At 36.3% G+C, this 18,436-nt stretch overlaps 2 protein-coding genes across 2 annotated transcripts; one reads left to right on the forward strand and one right to left on the reverse strand.

Moving 5' to 3' along the window:
- Nucleotides 1-4,648: 4,648 nt before the first annotated feature.
- Nucleotides 4,649-12,824, forward strand: LOC124160145 (novel acetylcholine receptor chaperone). Its single transcript, XM_046535903.1, has 4 exons — nt 4,649-4,967; nt 5,398-5,536; nt 5,614-5,720; nt 9,874-12,824. Exons 1-4 carry the CDS (start codon nt 4,857-4,859, stop codon nt 9,985-9,987), a joined length of 471 nt encoding a protein of 156 aa, XP_046391859.1. The 5' UTR covers nt 4,649-4,856; the 3' UTR covers nt 9,988-12,824.
- On the reverse strand, nt 12,816-17,687 carry LOC124160144 (vacuolar protein sorting-associated protein VTA1 homolog). Its single transcript, XM_046535902.1, has 5 exons — nt 17,490-17,687; nt 17,101-17,323; nt 16,753-16,952; nt 13,804-14,076; nt 12,816-13,621 (listed from the first exon to the last, which is right to left on the reverse strand). The coding sequence occupies exons 1-5, from the start codon at nt 17,593-17,595 to the stop codon at nt 13,458-13,460; spliced, it is 966 nt and encodes a 321-aa protein (XP_046391858.1). The 5' UTR covers nt 17,596-17,687; the 3' UTR covers nt 12,816-13,457.
- Nucleotides 17,688-18,436: the final 749 nt, after the last annotated feature.

The raw sequence follows: 18,436 nt of genomic DNA on the forward strand, positions 1-18,436 counted from the left end.
ATGACCAAAATTGAAAAGTATTTTAAGAGATTCAATATGAAAATCAATAAGAAGAAAACCGAGACACTTATGTATGGAAGATAGAAAACTATGGCCGAAATTTGCCTCAAATGAGAGATTGGAATAAGTAGTGTCATCCACTTAAGAGCACCATTGCATGGTAAGGTAGAAGCACTGCAGACATCAAACATTGAATAGCCCAAGCTAAGATGGCCTTAATGGCAAAGAGGCCACTACTACGCACTAAAAGCATTGGACTGTAGACCAGGAAACCGCATGTGACATTAATGTGGACAGTGATATTCTGGTTCCGAAGCTTGAACCATCGGAAAAAGTGTTCAGAAAAGAATAATAGTCTTTGAGACTGAACAATGCTGAAGATAAAATGTACAGTTATAGGGAGAAATGAGTTAGTTAGAAGAATAGGAGAAGAAAGGACACTAGGGATGCGCGAGTACTTCAAAATTTGAGTCGAGTCAAGAAGTTGGCACTCGACCCGAGTGTTTCTAGTAGCATTACGAATGTCGAGTCGAGTCAAGTAGTTTTGGTTGCAGAGCTGTCGAGGCCATTAAGCCAGTGGTTAACTTATGTGTATAATCTTTATTACTATTGTGCAAATGCCTTATTTTCAAGGGTTAATTCATTTGAACTATGCTTCAACTGTTAAGATTCTTCAAGATACATTAATTTCCATTCATCTCCTAATGCTGACACAATTATCATTAACATTCCTAGTTATTTTATCCTATTTACATCAGGATAAGCATTCAGAATAGAAAATGTACCAGAGGATAGGAAAAAGAGAAAATGCTGGAGTATATATTGTTTTATTGCCTGGTCTAGAAAACACCATACTTGTCTCGACTCGACTCGATACTTGCGAGTAGTTTTCAACTCGACTCGAGATCAAAGAGTACTACCCGCACACCCCTAAAGGACACCATGGATCAATGTATGCCGAAGAGGAACTCGGTGGATTGGCCACGTACTGAGAAACAGCATGCTGCAGTTTTATATTTATTAACACTTATTACAGTAAAACCTCTTTACATCGTAATGGAGGGGACCAAACATATATTTATTAATTAATGATAACAGAAAGCGAGTGCTATCTCGTGATTTTTACCACGATTCAAGAGAAAATGATGTGATCTCTCTTAATTCAACAGTCACCTAAAATGATTAGGATAGTTGGATATCTTTTTTTCTTATTTACTGTTACGTATGCCCTCATTTGGAACAAAATGGCCATAATGCATGGTTAACGTGAAAATTACAGCATGTTAAAGGTGTAAAAGAAAAAAAATAAGCGTGAAACATTTATTGCTAAAAATGTCATTCAATGTACGTAATCGCGGCTGCATTAATGGTCTCTAGTTGTCTCAGTACAATTTACAGAGGTAGTTAGGCAGTCTTGAGGGTGTATCCTTGGTATGATAAGTGGAGGTTTTATGAGATCAAGAGGTTCACTACAAAGAGGTTTGCCTATAAATTTGCATGTAAATCTGACGGGACTGTAGGGGTGGTATGAATTATGGAGGTTTATGATGTAAAGAGGTTCACTACATAGAGTATATATTTTATACATACTGTATATTTATTTATTCATTTATATATTTAGAGACATAATGGAAGGAAAATGTGATGGTAAAGTCCGTGGGGGGAGAGCAAGGGACAAGAGCCATGTCAAAAAAGGCAGCTGTTAGGGTTTCTAGCCTTGTTATCTCTCTCCATTCGGCCGACGTTTTGGAGTTGTGTTCCATCATCAGGGTGGATGGAGTAGGCCGGCTTTTATACTGTTTACTGGGTGTCAGGTGTCACATTATTGGCCTGGAGTCAGCCAACCGAATTCTCCTTCGAGCCGGTTTCCACTCATCGCTAAGTGAATCCCTGGAGTTGCGGATGAGGATGTTCCTGGCAAGCTGGATCTCAATGGATTCCTTTGTCAGTCTTTCCCAGAATTTTGCCTCAAGGCACAGAATCTTGACCTTGTCTCTGAAGGGGTTAGGGATATGTAGGTGATTAACCTCACTTCAATAAATTAAACGGAAGTAAATCCGACCTTGTTTATTTGGATGGTTAGCGATACAGTTCGTCTATGACTCTAGTCCTTCTCCCTTGCCATTCCGTGAGCGTCTCCCTCGCGTCTCTATCTCGCGGCACCTTGCTGGCGCTATGTTCCGCGTACCCTGGCGGCACCGGCAGGGACCTCAGGGTCCTAGGGCAACGACCTCAGCCAGGTGGCTGACCTTGGTGACGGCGCTCGTAACGAAGGGCTCCGCCACAGTCTCATTAGAGTACATTTATTTTCGGATTGGGAGGTGTGTTCTGCCACCGCGGATTGCTCTGCTTGGCAGAGCCCGATGCCTCCGATATTCCTTGATTCCTGTCGAAACGATCGTCCCCATTTCCCCAATGTTGACCATTGTCTTTGTGTTAATTAGATTGTGGGAAGTAAGGTAAGAGTCAAGAAGTTGTTCTTCAGTAGTGGGAGAGAAGAAGGGGATGAATTTGAAAATTTAAGAGAAATTCGATAGTGGCCGGGTCACTAATATAATCAATCCTCATCATGTTTCATTCATCACCAACTCGGAGATTGCAACTGTGGTTTGATGCAGTTTTTGACTCGATTCTTCAATCAGCCATCTTTTCAACACAATTATTCTGTTTATACTTCCTTAATCCAAGTTGTGATGGAAAAATGCTCCACCCACTTTGGAGCCAAAATTCTAAGCCTATCTTGACCGGTGGAATACTTTCATGATAAAAGTCACATTTTCCTTTATGTCCCCTCTGAAGCCTTACTCTCATGCTGTCATTCCCACCTCCTAATCCAGAGTGGATTGCTTTTATCTCTAAGTATCTCTGTGTGGCCTCTTAAGTTTTCCTGCCTTTTGGTTTTAAGAAGATTTCTCTTTTCATCAGGATTTCAGCATTGCTCTCAAAAGGTCAAACTATTGGAGTTTATCATCCTTAGAAAATTATTTGATGATTTCTTGCCCCCATTAGTTTCATTCTTGCATTCATTTATGCAGCGGATGGTATCAACATAAAGGCAACAGACGAAGTGAAGTACCTGGGAGTTACGATAACCTCGAACCTCACGTGGGGAACACACATAAAGAATATTTGCGGCATAGCCCTGAGGAAATTAGGATTCGTTTAGCGTATTGTGGGAAGATTTTCGGATGAGAAAGTAAAAGAAAGGTGCTATTTCGCTCTCGTCCGACCGCACCTTGAATATGCAGCGAGCGTATGGGATCCGGTGCAGAGAGACTTAATCTGCGAACTGAATAAAATACAAAGGAAGGCTGCGCGTTTCGTCAAAAACGGCTACGGGCGTGCAGACAGTGTTACCCAGATGTTAAGCGAATTAGGCTGGGAGCCATTGGAGACTCGGAGGCTGCGCGCCATGGCTAGATTGCTTGAACTATTGAGAATGGATATCTTTAAGAGCGACACAGAGAACATAATATTAGAGCCACACTATATTTCCAGGTCCGATAGAAGTGATAAATTAAGAGAGATGTTTTGCCGAACGGATAGATATGGGAATTCGTTTTTCCCCCGAACCATAAAGGACTTTAATAAACGCTAGTCCCAACCTCATTAGAGCACTTCATTTTTTTTTAATGTAAACGGCTGGTGTCCTAACACCCCCTGCCACATATGCCTTTTAGGCGGCTTGCGGGGTATTATCTAGATGTAGATTCTCACACTGTTCTTAAATCACCGAATATATATAGACTCCACTTAATCAATTACTCCAAAAGTCATCCCTTTGATTTAAAATAAAATGCACTAACCTTACGGCCATAAATAACAAATTATCCACTTGTACTTAATTTAATTACTGATTGTGCCTGCAGCTAGGACCTGCAACTCAGCTGAGTTGCAGGTCCTAGCTGCATCTAGCTAGAGCACATCTCACATTCCCGATGACATATTCCGTGGGAGCCACGGATACAATTTTCACTTCAGTGATATGGTAACACTGAGAGGAGTTGCGAGCTATTCATATGTGACCTCACAATATTCTAAATGTGCTTAATTTCCAATAGGAGCAAATACTTGTGAAAAGGATGTTAACCATATATTTGTTTGAAAAAAACTGAAAAAGGCATTAATCAAATGTTTGTCCTTCATTCGACACCAAGTGGTGTTGATATAATAAATGTACAGTTAAAAATGTTGACCAAAAATTTGAGCAGAAAATTTTTTCTCTAATGAAGTTTTCAAATATTAAAAAAATATTGAGGCATGCACTTGTTAAGTTTTCAAGATATGATTCTGAACCGATATCCTGAGGGGAGAGAGCCACTCATCGCATAAAATTCGGCTAATTTCACCATATAAATAAGCTATGAGCGAGTTGAATGGTATATTCTCACTGACAGCCTAATCACCCCACCCTATGCATAGGACATACATATTAAAATTCAGTCACGAAAATTCGCGAAAAGATACATTGCGTGCCAGAAAAATTGTTTTCCTTAGCAATAAATTCAGATGAAATATTTTAATTGGCTTCCCAAATGTTCACAATTTTTTTTCGTTTTCCTATTGTGTTGTAACGGTGCAGTAAAAAGTAGCGTAAAAAATCTTTAAATTTGCGCTCGTAAAGATCGCAGCGCCAGCTGTGGAACGCTTATTGGAAGTAGGCCAATGTTACCTATGAAACTATTTAAATTTTCTACAAATGTAAATAGAAAATCATTTAGTTTGGTGATCTTGCGACGATAGCCTTTTATTATAAGAGAGGTTTTGAAGTTACTTCAGTCTGGTGATCCACATACAACCTCAGTCTAGGAAATAGGAAGAGACATCATTACTTAATTCTGGCGACAGTGTCCAAAATGGGGTCGATTGTGTTGAAAAGTCTGTCCATCCTCCTGGGACTCTTCTTTATTTTCGTAGGTATTATGAAAATTACCCCTAAGATCAGCAAAGATCTTCATAAAGACTTGGTGAGTGCTTATTTTAATTTTATTTCTCAGAATTCTCTCAGAAACCCTTCGTTGAATGTGGTGTTGTCAAATTTGTGTACACGAATATGAAACTTCAGAATTCTGACAATTCATCTCCTATGTTCACAGTTTATTACCACGAAGTTTAATTAGACTCTAGTTCTAAGGTCGTGCTCGTGCTACTTATTTTTTTGCTTTCACCTTGCGAATTTTGGAAATGCTTGAACCTTATTGGCAAATTGCCTTGACCCTCTAGATGGTGAAGGCAATGGAAACTATCACCAAATTTACTCGAGTTATTTTGGAACTTCTCCCCCGTGCAGGCTATAATTTGCATTCTAATGCCTCATCTGGGAGAAATGTATAAAAATAAAAATACCCATTTTTTTCACAATGATCGTTGACGTAATATACGGTTTGTGTCTTGCAGAGGAAAGAGTACGTAAAATATGCGAAAGTATTTCCGCTCTCGGAGACATTGGACTTCAAAGTGCCTTCCAAGTGGTACAGAAGAGTCGTGGGAGGATTGGAGATATTGTGTGGCCTTGTGCTGACATTTATCCCTAGTTGTGAGTTTTAGTGGACATATTCTAATTGCCAAATGATGGATTTCCAGGTCTTATGCTTTATTATGTCTGAATTTCAGGGAAAGCTAAACAAGCTGCGAATTTGGTATTATTGTTTCAAATGATGATGGCTGTTTACTCCCATTACATGGTAAATGATAAGTTCGAGAGGACTGCACCAGCATTGGTATGTTTTTTTTCATTTTGCCAATAATTTGTAAAGCGTTTTATAAATTGTGATTCACATTTATATCTCTAAAACCTGGGATTGTGGTTGTATGTTTTCTGTCAGTAGATTAAGTTCGAACACCTGGTCTTCTAATGGTTCCCATAAATTGTTTTAAACGCCAAGTTAAGTATTAGTTGCTAATTAATATTCCGGCCAGTGTGTGGAATGGTTTTTATTTTAAACGTAACCACTGAATATAAACTATCAAGTAATGCTAGTGATTAATTAATTATGTTCATGGTGAAGCAAAACCCAGTACCATTTCACAAACTTATGCCCATTTTGTGACTTGTTTCTGTGCATGAACTGTCCAAAATAACACACCTTGCTTTAAAGTAGATATCAACTTCAATGAGAAATGATATGGTGTAGCTTTACTCTCTACCCTCTAACTATCATTATTATGCCAAAATGTAAATTTGCAATTCGGATTGCTTGCAATTTTTATAGACCTACAAATTGACTAAAAGTGATTGTTTGGTCTGGAAGACCAAAATCCCAACTTATTTTTTATGAGGAGAGAGCAAGATTGTTTTTCATGGCTGAAAACTTTTTCAAAAAGTAATTCATTCTGATATTGGACATCTATTGGCTTTTTTTATTTTTTAGCCTTAATGAATGCAATTGAGGTGAGGGAAGGGTGGGTGGAGCAAGTATTGAGGGGAGAGGGGAAGTTGAGAACTGTTAAGAGGGAAGAGTGTTGGTTATGAAAGGGAGAGGAAGGAAGGGAATGGGATTCTTAAATAGAATGAAGGGGAGTGGGCCTTATTGTGAATTTAAGAATGAATTCCATAAAGGGAGGGGAGACTACTGCTCGGAATACTTCTTAAATTCTCCATGGAAACCTAATGTAATTTATGTTGTATATCAGCTGTTATTTAGAATCTTAAGTCTGGTTTCCAATGGCTGATTAGGTGCTTAATCTGTGTCCTCAATTATCTTTTCTGTTCTGTGCCATTTTATTTCTTCCTATCGTTTTCACTTTCCAGTATCTGAATCAAATTGTTACATAACTGCTTGCATGGTTAATTTTCCTGCTGATTACTTTTTCAAACGGGTGTAAAGGTGTGTGAGACAGTTGAAAATCTATCCTCATTTTATTTCTTGTGATGAAAAAATTTTATTTTGCTCTCATTCAGTGCACTGCAGAGTACTCTCGTTGTGATAGTCTTTCAAAGCATGACGTGCATCTAAAAATGTTAGAGGTTTCACCTGCCCCCGTAGTGCTACCTTAGTATGCATGCCAAATAGTTAGGCATTATTTGCATTGATAATGTCAGGTGCTTCAGCAGGGAATTCTTCTTGTGATAATGTTCTCTTCTGTTTTGTGTCATGGCTGAGATTTCATTGCCTATTTTCATCTTAAAACATCTACACTTCTAACTTTAGGAGCTGGATGTTAATGTCCAAAAGACAGCTTTTTCTGGCAGAATCAATTCAGCCAATCAATTTTTATGCATTTACTGTGGAAAAGTTGGTATAAAAATGTAAAAAAATTAAATTTTTTATTTCCATTTAAAAGACATCAGACTTCATACTTCCAAGAAGTTTTATTTGCCAAAATAAAGTTTGGGCTGATGCTGATTGGTGTGTTTGTGTGGTTTGACTTCAAATCGAGCTTTTATAGCATTGCTATTCAAGTGTGCTCTGCATTTAAAATATTTTACTTAATTCCAGAAATGTTCCCTCATTGATAGAAGCTTTTGGTGGCCTAACATTTTTTCCATAGTTTTTTTTTCATAAGTTGGTAGTTACATTCAGTAAAGTTGATTTAGTCTTTCCTTCTTAGTATTCTTTTCTTCCACCTATTCTGTATGCATGATTCATTTAAGCTCATCCTTAGTTTCCTTGATAGCCATTCATGTGCTGTCATTCAAGTTTGTCCATCAAGTGATTGCATCTTCCTACTTTTCCTTGTGGTTGTATCTTCATTAATCCATAATGTGAAATTTTAAGCAAAGTTGAATATTAATGTTATGAAGAGATGTGATGACGTCAATCCCAGCAAACATTTAATTACTTAAGTAGATATGACATGGCTTAGAAATCTTGGCCTTGTGCCAAAACCTGCATTCTGTCCTGCTGGTATTGATTTTGAGGGAACTAGATTCTCAGGGAAACCATAGTGACCTATTGAAGCTAAGCTGGTAAATTATTTTGTAAATATTTTGAGGATTTTGTCAATTTTAAAGTGTTAATATTGTGTCGCATCGAATTTTTTTACCCTATCACCAAATATTTGTTTTGTTTTCTTACCGCCAAGAAAGTATAATAGAAATTTTCTCCACATCTAACTTATGCATATTTTTGTCTTAGAAAATTTGACTGCAATGTGAGCTACTCGGAATATCTCATAAGAATCTTGATATTTAATTTGCCGGCAAAATTGAATCACATATGAAGTTGGCCATGATAGGCAAAGCCGTACAGAAATGTCACTTAACGATCAAAAGCAGAGTGGGTGAATGTCAGTGAAAAATTGTCTGGGTAACTTGGGGGAGTTCAAATTTGGGAATCTTTTAACCACCCTGTTACCATTCTTCTGATGTGAAAGGTCCTCATTGTTATCAAGATTGTGTCATTAGTCCCAAGCTATGCATCCTATCAAACTAGTGCCGGGTGGATTAACTTCACAGAAATCTGTTATGAATCATAAGAATCTCTCCCAACTTATGATTTTGAGTTTTACTCTTTTGACTCTTATTGTTGAGCTCAAAATATGTCTAAAATTGTCGCTCAGAAGCTCAGTAGCTAACTGCTTTACAGAAGAGATTATGTCACCATTATTTCTTTTTTAAATGTATTTTGTGATACAATATTTTTTCATCGGAATAAAATTTTTATCAATACAAGAGAATAGAAAGTACTTAGTTTTTGGCATGTTTTAAGGAGTCATGTTGACTATGTTTACCATAGTGTCAATTCGGAAATCCAATACATGGTACATAACATTTTTCTATATGGAATGCTAAATTTGATTGTGCTGAGAAAAAGTTGATTTATGAATTTTATGAAACAACTTTTTATTAGCTGTGGGACTTGGTAAAGCAGGTTCTTGGTAAAATTCATGTTAGTAAAGCATATATTATTGATTTACCAATATTTGGCAAAATGAATACATAATTGATATTTATATGACATTAGAAAGCCACTCTTTGCTGCAATTTTCCTGGTCTGGCACCTTGGTATTGATGCTGCCATGATGGGAAGGTAGAGAAAAAGTCCCAGAAATTTTATATGCTTCAAAAATATTTGTACGTGAAACCTGGAGTATTTTAAGCTTAATGGTCGAGGAGGTGTTACGTAAAAAAGTACGGTGTTTCATAGAAAAAGCTGAAGAGTAAAGCTCTCATTGCGGAGATTTTAGGAGGTGAATGACTAAAAATTACTGTACAACTCTGATTACTTTACTACCTCAGCAAAAAGTCTGCAGACTGCAAAAGAATGCAGACCGCCATGATTTTTCATTTTGCTACTTATCCTGAGCTATTTTGCACTTAAAAATTTTGAATGCTTTACAAGTTAGGAGTGAATTTATACAGTCATTGCAAGACATGTTCCATTATAAAGTTAAAGCTGAGGAAAAAAAAAGGAATCAAAACTAATGTTTCTCTTAAGACTTAAAGTCAATCCAAAAAACAAAGATATCACATAATAGCTGCATATATCATTCCTTAATTGCCAAATGTTAACAGCATTTATTTCTTCATGTATGAATAAAGAGCTACATCGTGTAAAACTCTTAAGGATATTTTGTGATTTCCCACAATGTTCCATCGAGTTATTGACAAACCTAAGTGCAATAGTATGTTCTGAATTGCGCGCTTATATTATAAATGCAGTGTTATATGTTCAGTTTTTTGATCCATAAATAGAGGGCCATTCATTGCTATTACTTTTTTACTATTACACTTTCTGTCGAGGTAGTGTGCCCTCTTAAAGCTTCAGCTATTCTATTTTTTATATGGCTTATAAAAATAAGTCATTCATTCACTACTCTATGAGTAATCACACACACCCTTTGCATCTGCTAGTGTGCAAGCTGTTGTTTTGATGATTGACTCTTATTTGGGTGAACTAAATTGACCTGAATTATACCGTGTGTTTGCAGGTTTTCTTCTTCATGTTAACCTGTCGGCTAGTTATTGACTGGCAACTTAGGAGGAAAGAAATGGCCAAAGAGTTAGCTGCCGTTGCTGATGGAGATGCCAAGAAGACAGATTGAGTGGTTTACGTTCGATGCGAATAACAGCCCTTGTCTCACCCAAGTTAAATAATGAAAGAATTGTGTTGAAGCAATTTTACCCTTAAACCTTTCACCGTGATGGATGAAACATCAGAGACCTCTTTAATTTTGTATTTAAAATTTCAAAGTGGAAAGTTTTCAACAAGAGTTAACCTATGAATTTAAGGTACCTGTGGTGAGGCGGATGTAGAACTATTCCAGTTTGTATGGAAATCTAACTCTGCTGACCCTCTTTTAATATTTCATGTGCCAGAAGGAAGGGACATAATATGAATAACTTTGCCAGCCTTTAGCTGCAATTGTTACGTGTATAAGTTTATGCTAGTGAGTCACATTGTTCTTGTACCATTTTTCCCAATGAGCCACTGTCTCTGTCTTGCACAAATGATCTTGCAGGATGAGAGTCGCAAAGGCTGCAGTGTAATGTTTACCATGATGTCAGGTGATTCGAGTGGCAATTTTTATGATGCTGTTCGTTGTTACACTTGATTTGACAAGCCAAAGTAACGCTGCAGTTGTGTGGTTGTTGTTTTCCAATTGATAAGGAATATTCATTGTTGTAACTTCACAGTGTTATCTCAAGGATGCAAAATATATGTATAAGTTTGTCTCTAGTCATTTTGGAAGGGGTTGAGATTTGCATGGATGTTTTTTAAGAAATTGGAAGCATTGTCTGCCAGCAGATTATTACAAATTTTCTAGTCTCATCTGAAGCTTAGTGAATTGTATGTTACTTGATTTTAGGGAGTCAATAACTAGGCAATATTTGGGTATATGTTCAAAAATTTACTGTAAATAACGTATGATAATTATCATTTTATGCAGAATAACGTCCATAGACAAATTATTAATCCAAAGAGTTCCAAATATGGGAATCCAATGTGATATTAATTAGAATCCTGATTAACAGAATATTGTGTTAACGGTGAGATGATTCAGAAGCAGCCAAGATCATGTTCCAAACATGTTATTTTGTATTATAACATTTTTTGTTTTCAGTCAATTTTTATTTTTATGGAGATATGTTGTCTGCCTTTGCTCATTATTGATTGCTTCTGAATTGAATCGCTGTATTTAATCTGAGATTTTTTAAAGTGGGAAGTGGTTTACATAAGTATTGCCTCATAGATTTTTGGATAATAATAGTGCATATTTTGAAATATTTCTCATAATTTATTTTATATTCAAGCTTTTAATTTATTTTATTTTAGTAGTTAGAGTAAAAGCCAATACCTCAATACAACATTTTTTGTGTAACCGGTATATATACAGAATATGTCTTCACCATTTGTGTGCCCGAACCTATCAAGTTGTTGACTAATGAAAATGTTGCACTATAAAATCGCTTCAAATTGTCACTGTTGAATTGGGAATTTAATGATATCCCTAATTTTGACTAGATATTGGCCAATATCAGATGTTTTTTCATCTGTTTGGCTTATAGATTGAAACCATTGATGCGGCTTTTACTTCTAGAAAATTTTACCACATGATTGAAATGCCCAAATCACAGCTGAATGTTATGTAATGAGATATTTCTCATTATTTCATGAGTGTCTTATACGGCTTTGCTTTCTCATAGGTTGTGCTATCACTGGGTATGTGGTTTTTATCTCACAACCAGTTGAAATTATAACCTTTTTTGAAAACACCAAATCATATCATGTATTTTAACCTGAAACACCAAATATTTATACTTGATTTTTAAGCTTTTTTCTCGTTGCCTTCTGGTTTGCAACATTTTGGACATAAGAGATGGTATACCTGAATGACGCATCCATCTATACAGTGTACTCTCTTTTTACCATTGAATCAAACTATAGCCACTACTCCAAAGTCATCAAGTTAATTTGAAAGCTTCAGGTACATAATTCCTAAATGCTTCCTAGTTATCAATGAAGTGCTCAAAGTATTGTAGAACAGGTCTTTCATAAGTAATTAAGTCGAAGTGGCTGGAGCGTGATCAGAATTGTGTCTTTTTCAGTTGCTTTTTTGCCTTTGTGCTCACCACAGTGAATTAAACATGTACATTATTTAGTCAACCTATGATCTCATGTAGTTCTAAATTTTAAGGACTGTATTCCTGTATAACTATTATAGTGTTCCTTAAGAGGATGCATTACACCCTTGCAGCCTTTCTTTTTTCGTAACATATTACTAGTTTAAAACTTCCATTATAAAATTGAAAATTTCAGGGTACATATACAGGTAAGAGCCTTACAAGCATTTACCTATATCTTAAGAATGAAAGTTTTGCCTTAGAATTTTCTTGTCATTGAAAGCTTTATTTTTGAGATATAGGTGAATAATGAGAGTTTACTCTATACATACACCCTGACAATTTTGAGAAAATACCTTGCGTTTTAACTGAGTGATATGTCACAGAAAAAGATGAAATACAACAGATTCGGGGAGTGTGATGTGTCCTCTTAGCTATCATTGTTCATAGTCTTGAAGCTTGATCTCAATTTCGTGTTAGCTGAAAGCAGGAATTTTTTCATGGGCGATCGTATAATGGGCAATACCATGTCATCACTGCCATACTGCTGATGTTGTTGTAGATACAATTTAATCTTTTTCCATCATGCCACATTTTCCAACTGTTATCATGCATCATGATATTTTGCATCCAAATATTTTGGTTTGTGGTTTTTATCCTTGCTTTTTGTTGCAATGTTTGTTGTGACAATTTATTATAAACCTATCCCTCTACTCACAAAAATCGACTGCTTTGTGATCATGAGATTGACACACGCTTTATGTTAATTTAAACTTCTATGATTGCTCTGTAAATAAAATGTCTCATCTCTGTGAAATTAAGTCATTTAATGAGGAATACTTATTATAATTCATAGTTATTAACACATAAACAGGGTAAGGGTGCACATAAGTTTTTACAGCAGCAAAAATAGATGTTTTCATTCCTACATCACAGCCCAGTTGGCAATTTCCAGGGTTTCAAATTCTGAGTTGCATCTCAGTATTTGATAATGTACACTTGCATAACTACCATACTTAAATATACAGAAATTAAACATGATTGTATGCCAATCAACAATTAAAGTATGCTTACCATTGTTTTTCAAATGTTTACGCAATACACTTGTGAAATGCATAAGCCATGTGATATTAAATATTTCGTGTAACAGAAGGATTGTCATAAGCACAAAATGAAGACTACGGTAAACATCCAAGTTGAGAGAATAATTTTGCATTCCAAATGTCATGTATTAAGTAAAACAACTGATAGTGTCATACTTTCAATCATGGCAAAGATTATATTTCATCCACATGTTTAATACAATAAAATGTTTTTGCATTGAGAGACACTGGTATGATTATGCTAAGCGCAATGCCTTTTATGGCTTTTTAAAAGGCAAAAATAAAACGTATCATTACATTATCGATGATTAAATTGCCTGATCACGTGGCAAATCAGTACAACCATGTTATGCATCAACGTCTTGTCCCGTCTGAAGAAGTCTTAGGGCCTTCTGAAGATTGCCAATAGCAGTTGGGATGTCGTCATAGTTGAGAGCGCTCGATGCCCACTTACAATACTTCTGGGCTTTGCCAATTTGCTCAGGATTCAGACTTGCATGGGTTGTGTTGTCTGGAAAGAAAAATGGAAGATGTGAAGACCCGGCACAATTTCCCCACTTATCTTTCTGCATTACTTTATTCAATTGCAAGTTTGGGCCTGAGAGAGAACCACCCCAATCAGCTGACTTGCAAGGCATCTTTTGCACTCATTTGCAGGCCTCTAATCGGTGGCAACAAGATGGGAATATCTACCTGTTAGCTGGACTCCAGGCATGGGCACGGGGTTGAATCCTGATGACATTGGTGGCTCAGGGGTCGACACAGGCCCAGGATTGAAGCTAGGTGGCACGTGAGGAGGGTTCACGGGAGATGATGGCGGGGCAAAGCGAGGGACAGAGTTCATCGAGTCGGGCGGTGTAATCTCGTGGGTGCTTGGGAAGGTCGGCTGATCGGATACAAAGTGCGACACATTGTTGTCAGAGCTGGGCGGAGCCACGAACCCAATTCCTACCCCACCAGAAGGAGCTGGAAAAGTTCAAAAAGAGGAATACGTATAGTATGACGTAGTATACATGCTGAGTAGTTAGGAAATTAAAGATTTTATCAAATGCACTGCATGAAACAAGTGACTTTGTGCACGGGAGCAATGTTTTGCACACCCAAGGATGAAATTTACCATGAAAAAATATTTGGCGTAATATCTTGACCCAGCCCGAGGCTTTGAGAAGATCGCTTGGTGGTGTAACAGGTTAGAATACCTGGCTGGCAATCAGGAGATCAGGGTTCAAATCCCAGCTAAGCCAAAATTTTTTAAATAATATTTTCACGGCAAATTTCATCATTGGGTGTGTATAACTTTATCAAATAATAACTCATCAAGTATGAGGTGATAAAATTCAAAAGACAGAAAAGCAGTAGAAGTAATTATGTATCAATAATTACACATCAGACAGATACATACACGACTATCAAAAGATAAAGAATGGAGTAGCAAGAGATCAAGAAGAACGAAAATTTAACTGGAATGCAGGTTGAGGGTTCTTATCACTTTCTTCACTGGATCTAAACACGTTGCATACCGGGGTATTTAAATTCCTAGGAACGCCGATTCTGGGAAATATGTGCCTATTAGGGCGTAAATGCCTTTGCTGTAAACATGGTTAAAAAGCTAATGTTTAGAATATAACTTTACCCAATCAAACATTATGATGCATCAATTCATTATGAATAATGAACAACAACTGAAAACGCACAAACGAATATGTAGTGTACGCTTTAAAATTGTTTAGGTTGACGTGCCTAAATGACGAGAATCTTCAATAAGCCCCCAAGATTTTTAGAACTCGAGATAACGGAGTTTTCACATATGACCTTAAACATGGCATGTAATAGTGATATTCTAACATTGTATGTGAAATGTAGTTTTTTGCTGATGTCTCCATGGCTTCTGGGTTTCACTACATGGGAATTGTAGGTGACGACAGGTTTGCTGTTATTCCAACTGGAGTCCTCAGGTCATGTGCCGTGATACAAGGTTTTTTCGTCACCTCTTATAGGGCAAACTGGCACCAATACCTTCCCTCTGGAAGATGATTGGTTGGCTCCTTCCTTTCTCTTATGAATCTTCCAAAAAGAGATATGCAGTATCCCACGCTAATCAAGGAAGCCACAGAAATAATCAAGATGCCAAATACAGTAAAACCTCTATGTAGTGAACCTCTTTACACCATAAACCTCCATACTTCATACCACCCCTATTGTCCCGACAGATTTACATGTAAGTTTATTGACGAACCTCTTTATCTCATAAAACCTCTGCTTATCATACCAAGGAGACACCCCCAAGACTGCCTAACTACCTCCGCAAATTGTATCGAGACAACTAGAGACCATTAATGCAGCCGTGATAACGTACATCGAATGACATTTTCAGAAATAAATGTTTCACGCTTTTTTCTTTTACACCTTTAATATGCTGCAATTTTCACGTTAATGATTAGTTATGGCCATTTTGTTCCATATGAGAGCATAACTAACAGTAAATAAGAGAAAAGATATCCAACTATCCTAATCATTTTAAGTGACTGTTGAATTGAGAGAGATCACATCGTTTTCTCGAGAATCATGGTAAAAATCACGCAATAGCACTCGCTTTGTGCTATCATTAAATAATAAATATATGTTCACTAATCCATGCATGTTAGTTTAAACGAATGAATATAATGGTTTAAAAGACAGTATAGTGCCTTTCATTTCCGACGGAAAAAATGGTGCACATCACTTAAACCTCTATAGTGAACCACCAACTCGGATTTTTATGAAATTTTTGTTACTATTAACTACTAATAATTTAATAAGCCATGCAAAATATTTCTGCAGTAACCTTCATGGTTTATAAGTTATGATTTTTTTAAGTTCGTGCTGTATTGACTGCAATGAGTTCCAACTTTCAGAGAGCAGTACACCAGATAAAAATACATAACTCAGTAAATAATTAACTAATCACCATCAAATTTTAACCTGCAGCATATAATCCAAATAAATACTTTTGATTATCATTGCAGAGCAATTGTAGCCAAAATTTACTTATTAGTTTTAAAACAACCAAGTTTTTTGAACTCAAAAAACATTACTTCATATTTTCACCATTATCACCCAAAGTAGGAAGGTTAAATTATCTAATTATTATTAAATTTTACTGAATATGCGATCTTATTGATTGAGAAATAAAAATTGGCGTTTTTACTGACACAATGAAAATGTCAGGTTATCTTTTTTGTCAGTCTAAGCGAGAGGATTTTTGACACAACTTATAAAGATTCTTAGCATGACTGAATAAAACGCCATCCTCTATGTAAAAATATTTAAAATAATAGTGAGTGAAATAAAGCTATGGCATCTAATTTAAAAGATTAAGTCCACTTTTTTCATACTTTTCTAGATTATTTAACATGGATATAACTTATTCCTACTCATCCATAAACAGAAGCGTGCACATAATTTTACACTTTTAATCCGCTGTAATGAACAGTTTCTATTATTTGGATATCCACAAAAGATAGCGTAGATAATTGAAATGAATTTAATGACCTTACAAAGTAATCATGGAACTGAGTCCGATATGCTTTGAATCATAAAATCCTTTAAACCAGTAATGCAATACTTATTAGCCATCCTATACAAATAGTAAGGGTCAGAAACCTGGCGTATAGTTGTTCTCTTCGTTTTCATCCGCTTGAGGTCCAGGAATGGGCGTTTCTCCATTTTTCAAGCAGTTGTGAATATAAGCGGCCTTCCACTTGGCATACTTTCGGTTTTGAATTACTTCTTCCGTCAGTTCCCCGAAAGTATTCAAAACATCAAATAACATCCCTGAGGTATAAAAGGCCTTCACCACATTCCTGTGATACAACCAAGGGCACAGGTATAGGAATCTTACCATTAAATACCGGCAGTACAAAATGATAATTGTATAATATAAAATAATAGTAACAACATAAACTTTATCACCAACATATTGCGACAAAGAAGGTATATAGTCACACTCACTTGTTAAAAACACCGGCTCTGTCTTGACTGTCAGCCCACACAAAAAGCTTAAGAGCATAATTTTCTATGTGTGCTTGTCCGGGTATATTACTCATAACAGCTTCGTTATCTTTATGCTCCGTCTTTTGAGTCTCGAGCCAGTCCATCAAACTTGAGAGTAATTTCCTAGCTTCATCAGACTTTTTATCTATACCCAAAGCCGTCTCTAAAGCGTAGACTCTACCTACATTGAATGAAATCAGTAGTCAATTAACAATGAAATCATAACAGCCAGACAATCAAGAGCATAAAACATTAAAGGGTCAAGACGGTAAACTCAATGGGATGATGAATCAGCGTTAGAAATTTTCTACAACTTTGGATTACGTGATTTCAGTAATTATACATACACCAATAACTGACGACAACGTCGCGGTCATCGTGTTCAGCCGCAGTCTTCAAATAATGCTGGATTGGCTTCAAACTCGGGGGGCATGGCGGAAATTGGTAAGGCATTTGTGACAGTAATTCTGCCTGAAATCTGCACTTCAAGCCTCAAATGTACTTGGTATTCTTGTTTACAATTTTCTCTCGAGTCACAAATTACTCGATACAGTTCGATCCTATCGATATACGCGTCAAGTCGAAGTATTGGTCGATTCCATCGATATGTCGGTAGAATCGGTATTGGCGATTTTTAAATTTGAGATTTGGCTTTGGTTCTATAATTTTTATAGCACTACCACTACATCTTATCATATCGACCCCATATAATACAATTTTGAACCACCTGGCAAGAAAATCCTGCGTATCGTGTCATACCCGACTTATCTACTCAAAGCAGCCATTATCCTGGTCAATGGGAGAAGCCATGTGCACCGATTTGCACGATGAGGTTTTCAACTAAAATTTGTATCGCAAAATTATTACGTTTTTAGGTTAATAAATGATCACGTAAATATTAAAAATACTAAATACCGAGAATTAAAATAAGCGTTAAATTACTCCATCAGTTTAAAAATTTTATATTTGTAATACCATCTTTGGAATCAATTTATAAAATAATCAATACAATTTAAAGATTTCATAATAATAATAATAACTGAATAAGCTCCAAGGTAGTGAAGTAAGTTGATTGCATCAATTGAAATATTAAGTGGGGTATCTATTAATACTGAAGCACGATTTTATTGAATCTCTTATTACTGTAAAAACATTTTGTCTCGAAAATATTTACAAACTACACGAGGCTCAGTACTCAAACAGGCTGCTAACCTCAATGTTGGTCACTGTTTGTTGAATATAAAATCCTACTCCTACTATATTTTACATTGTGTATGGAAATTCAATAATCAAA

This window comes from Ischnura elegans, chromosome 6 (assembly GCF_921293095.1).
Source record: "Ischnura elegans chromosome 6, ioIscEleg1.1, whole genome shotgun sequence".
In the NCBI taxonomy this organism is placed as follows: Eukaryota; Metazoa; Arthropoda; class Insecta; order Odonata; family Coenagrionidae; genus Ischnura; species Ischnura elegans.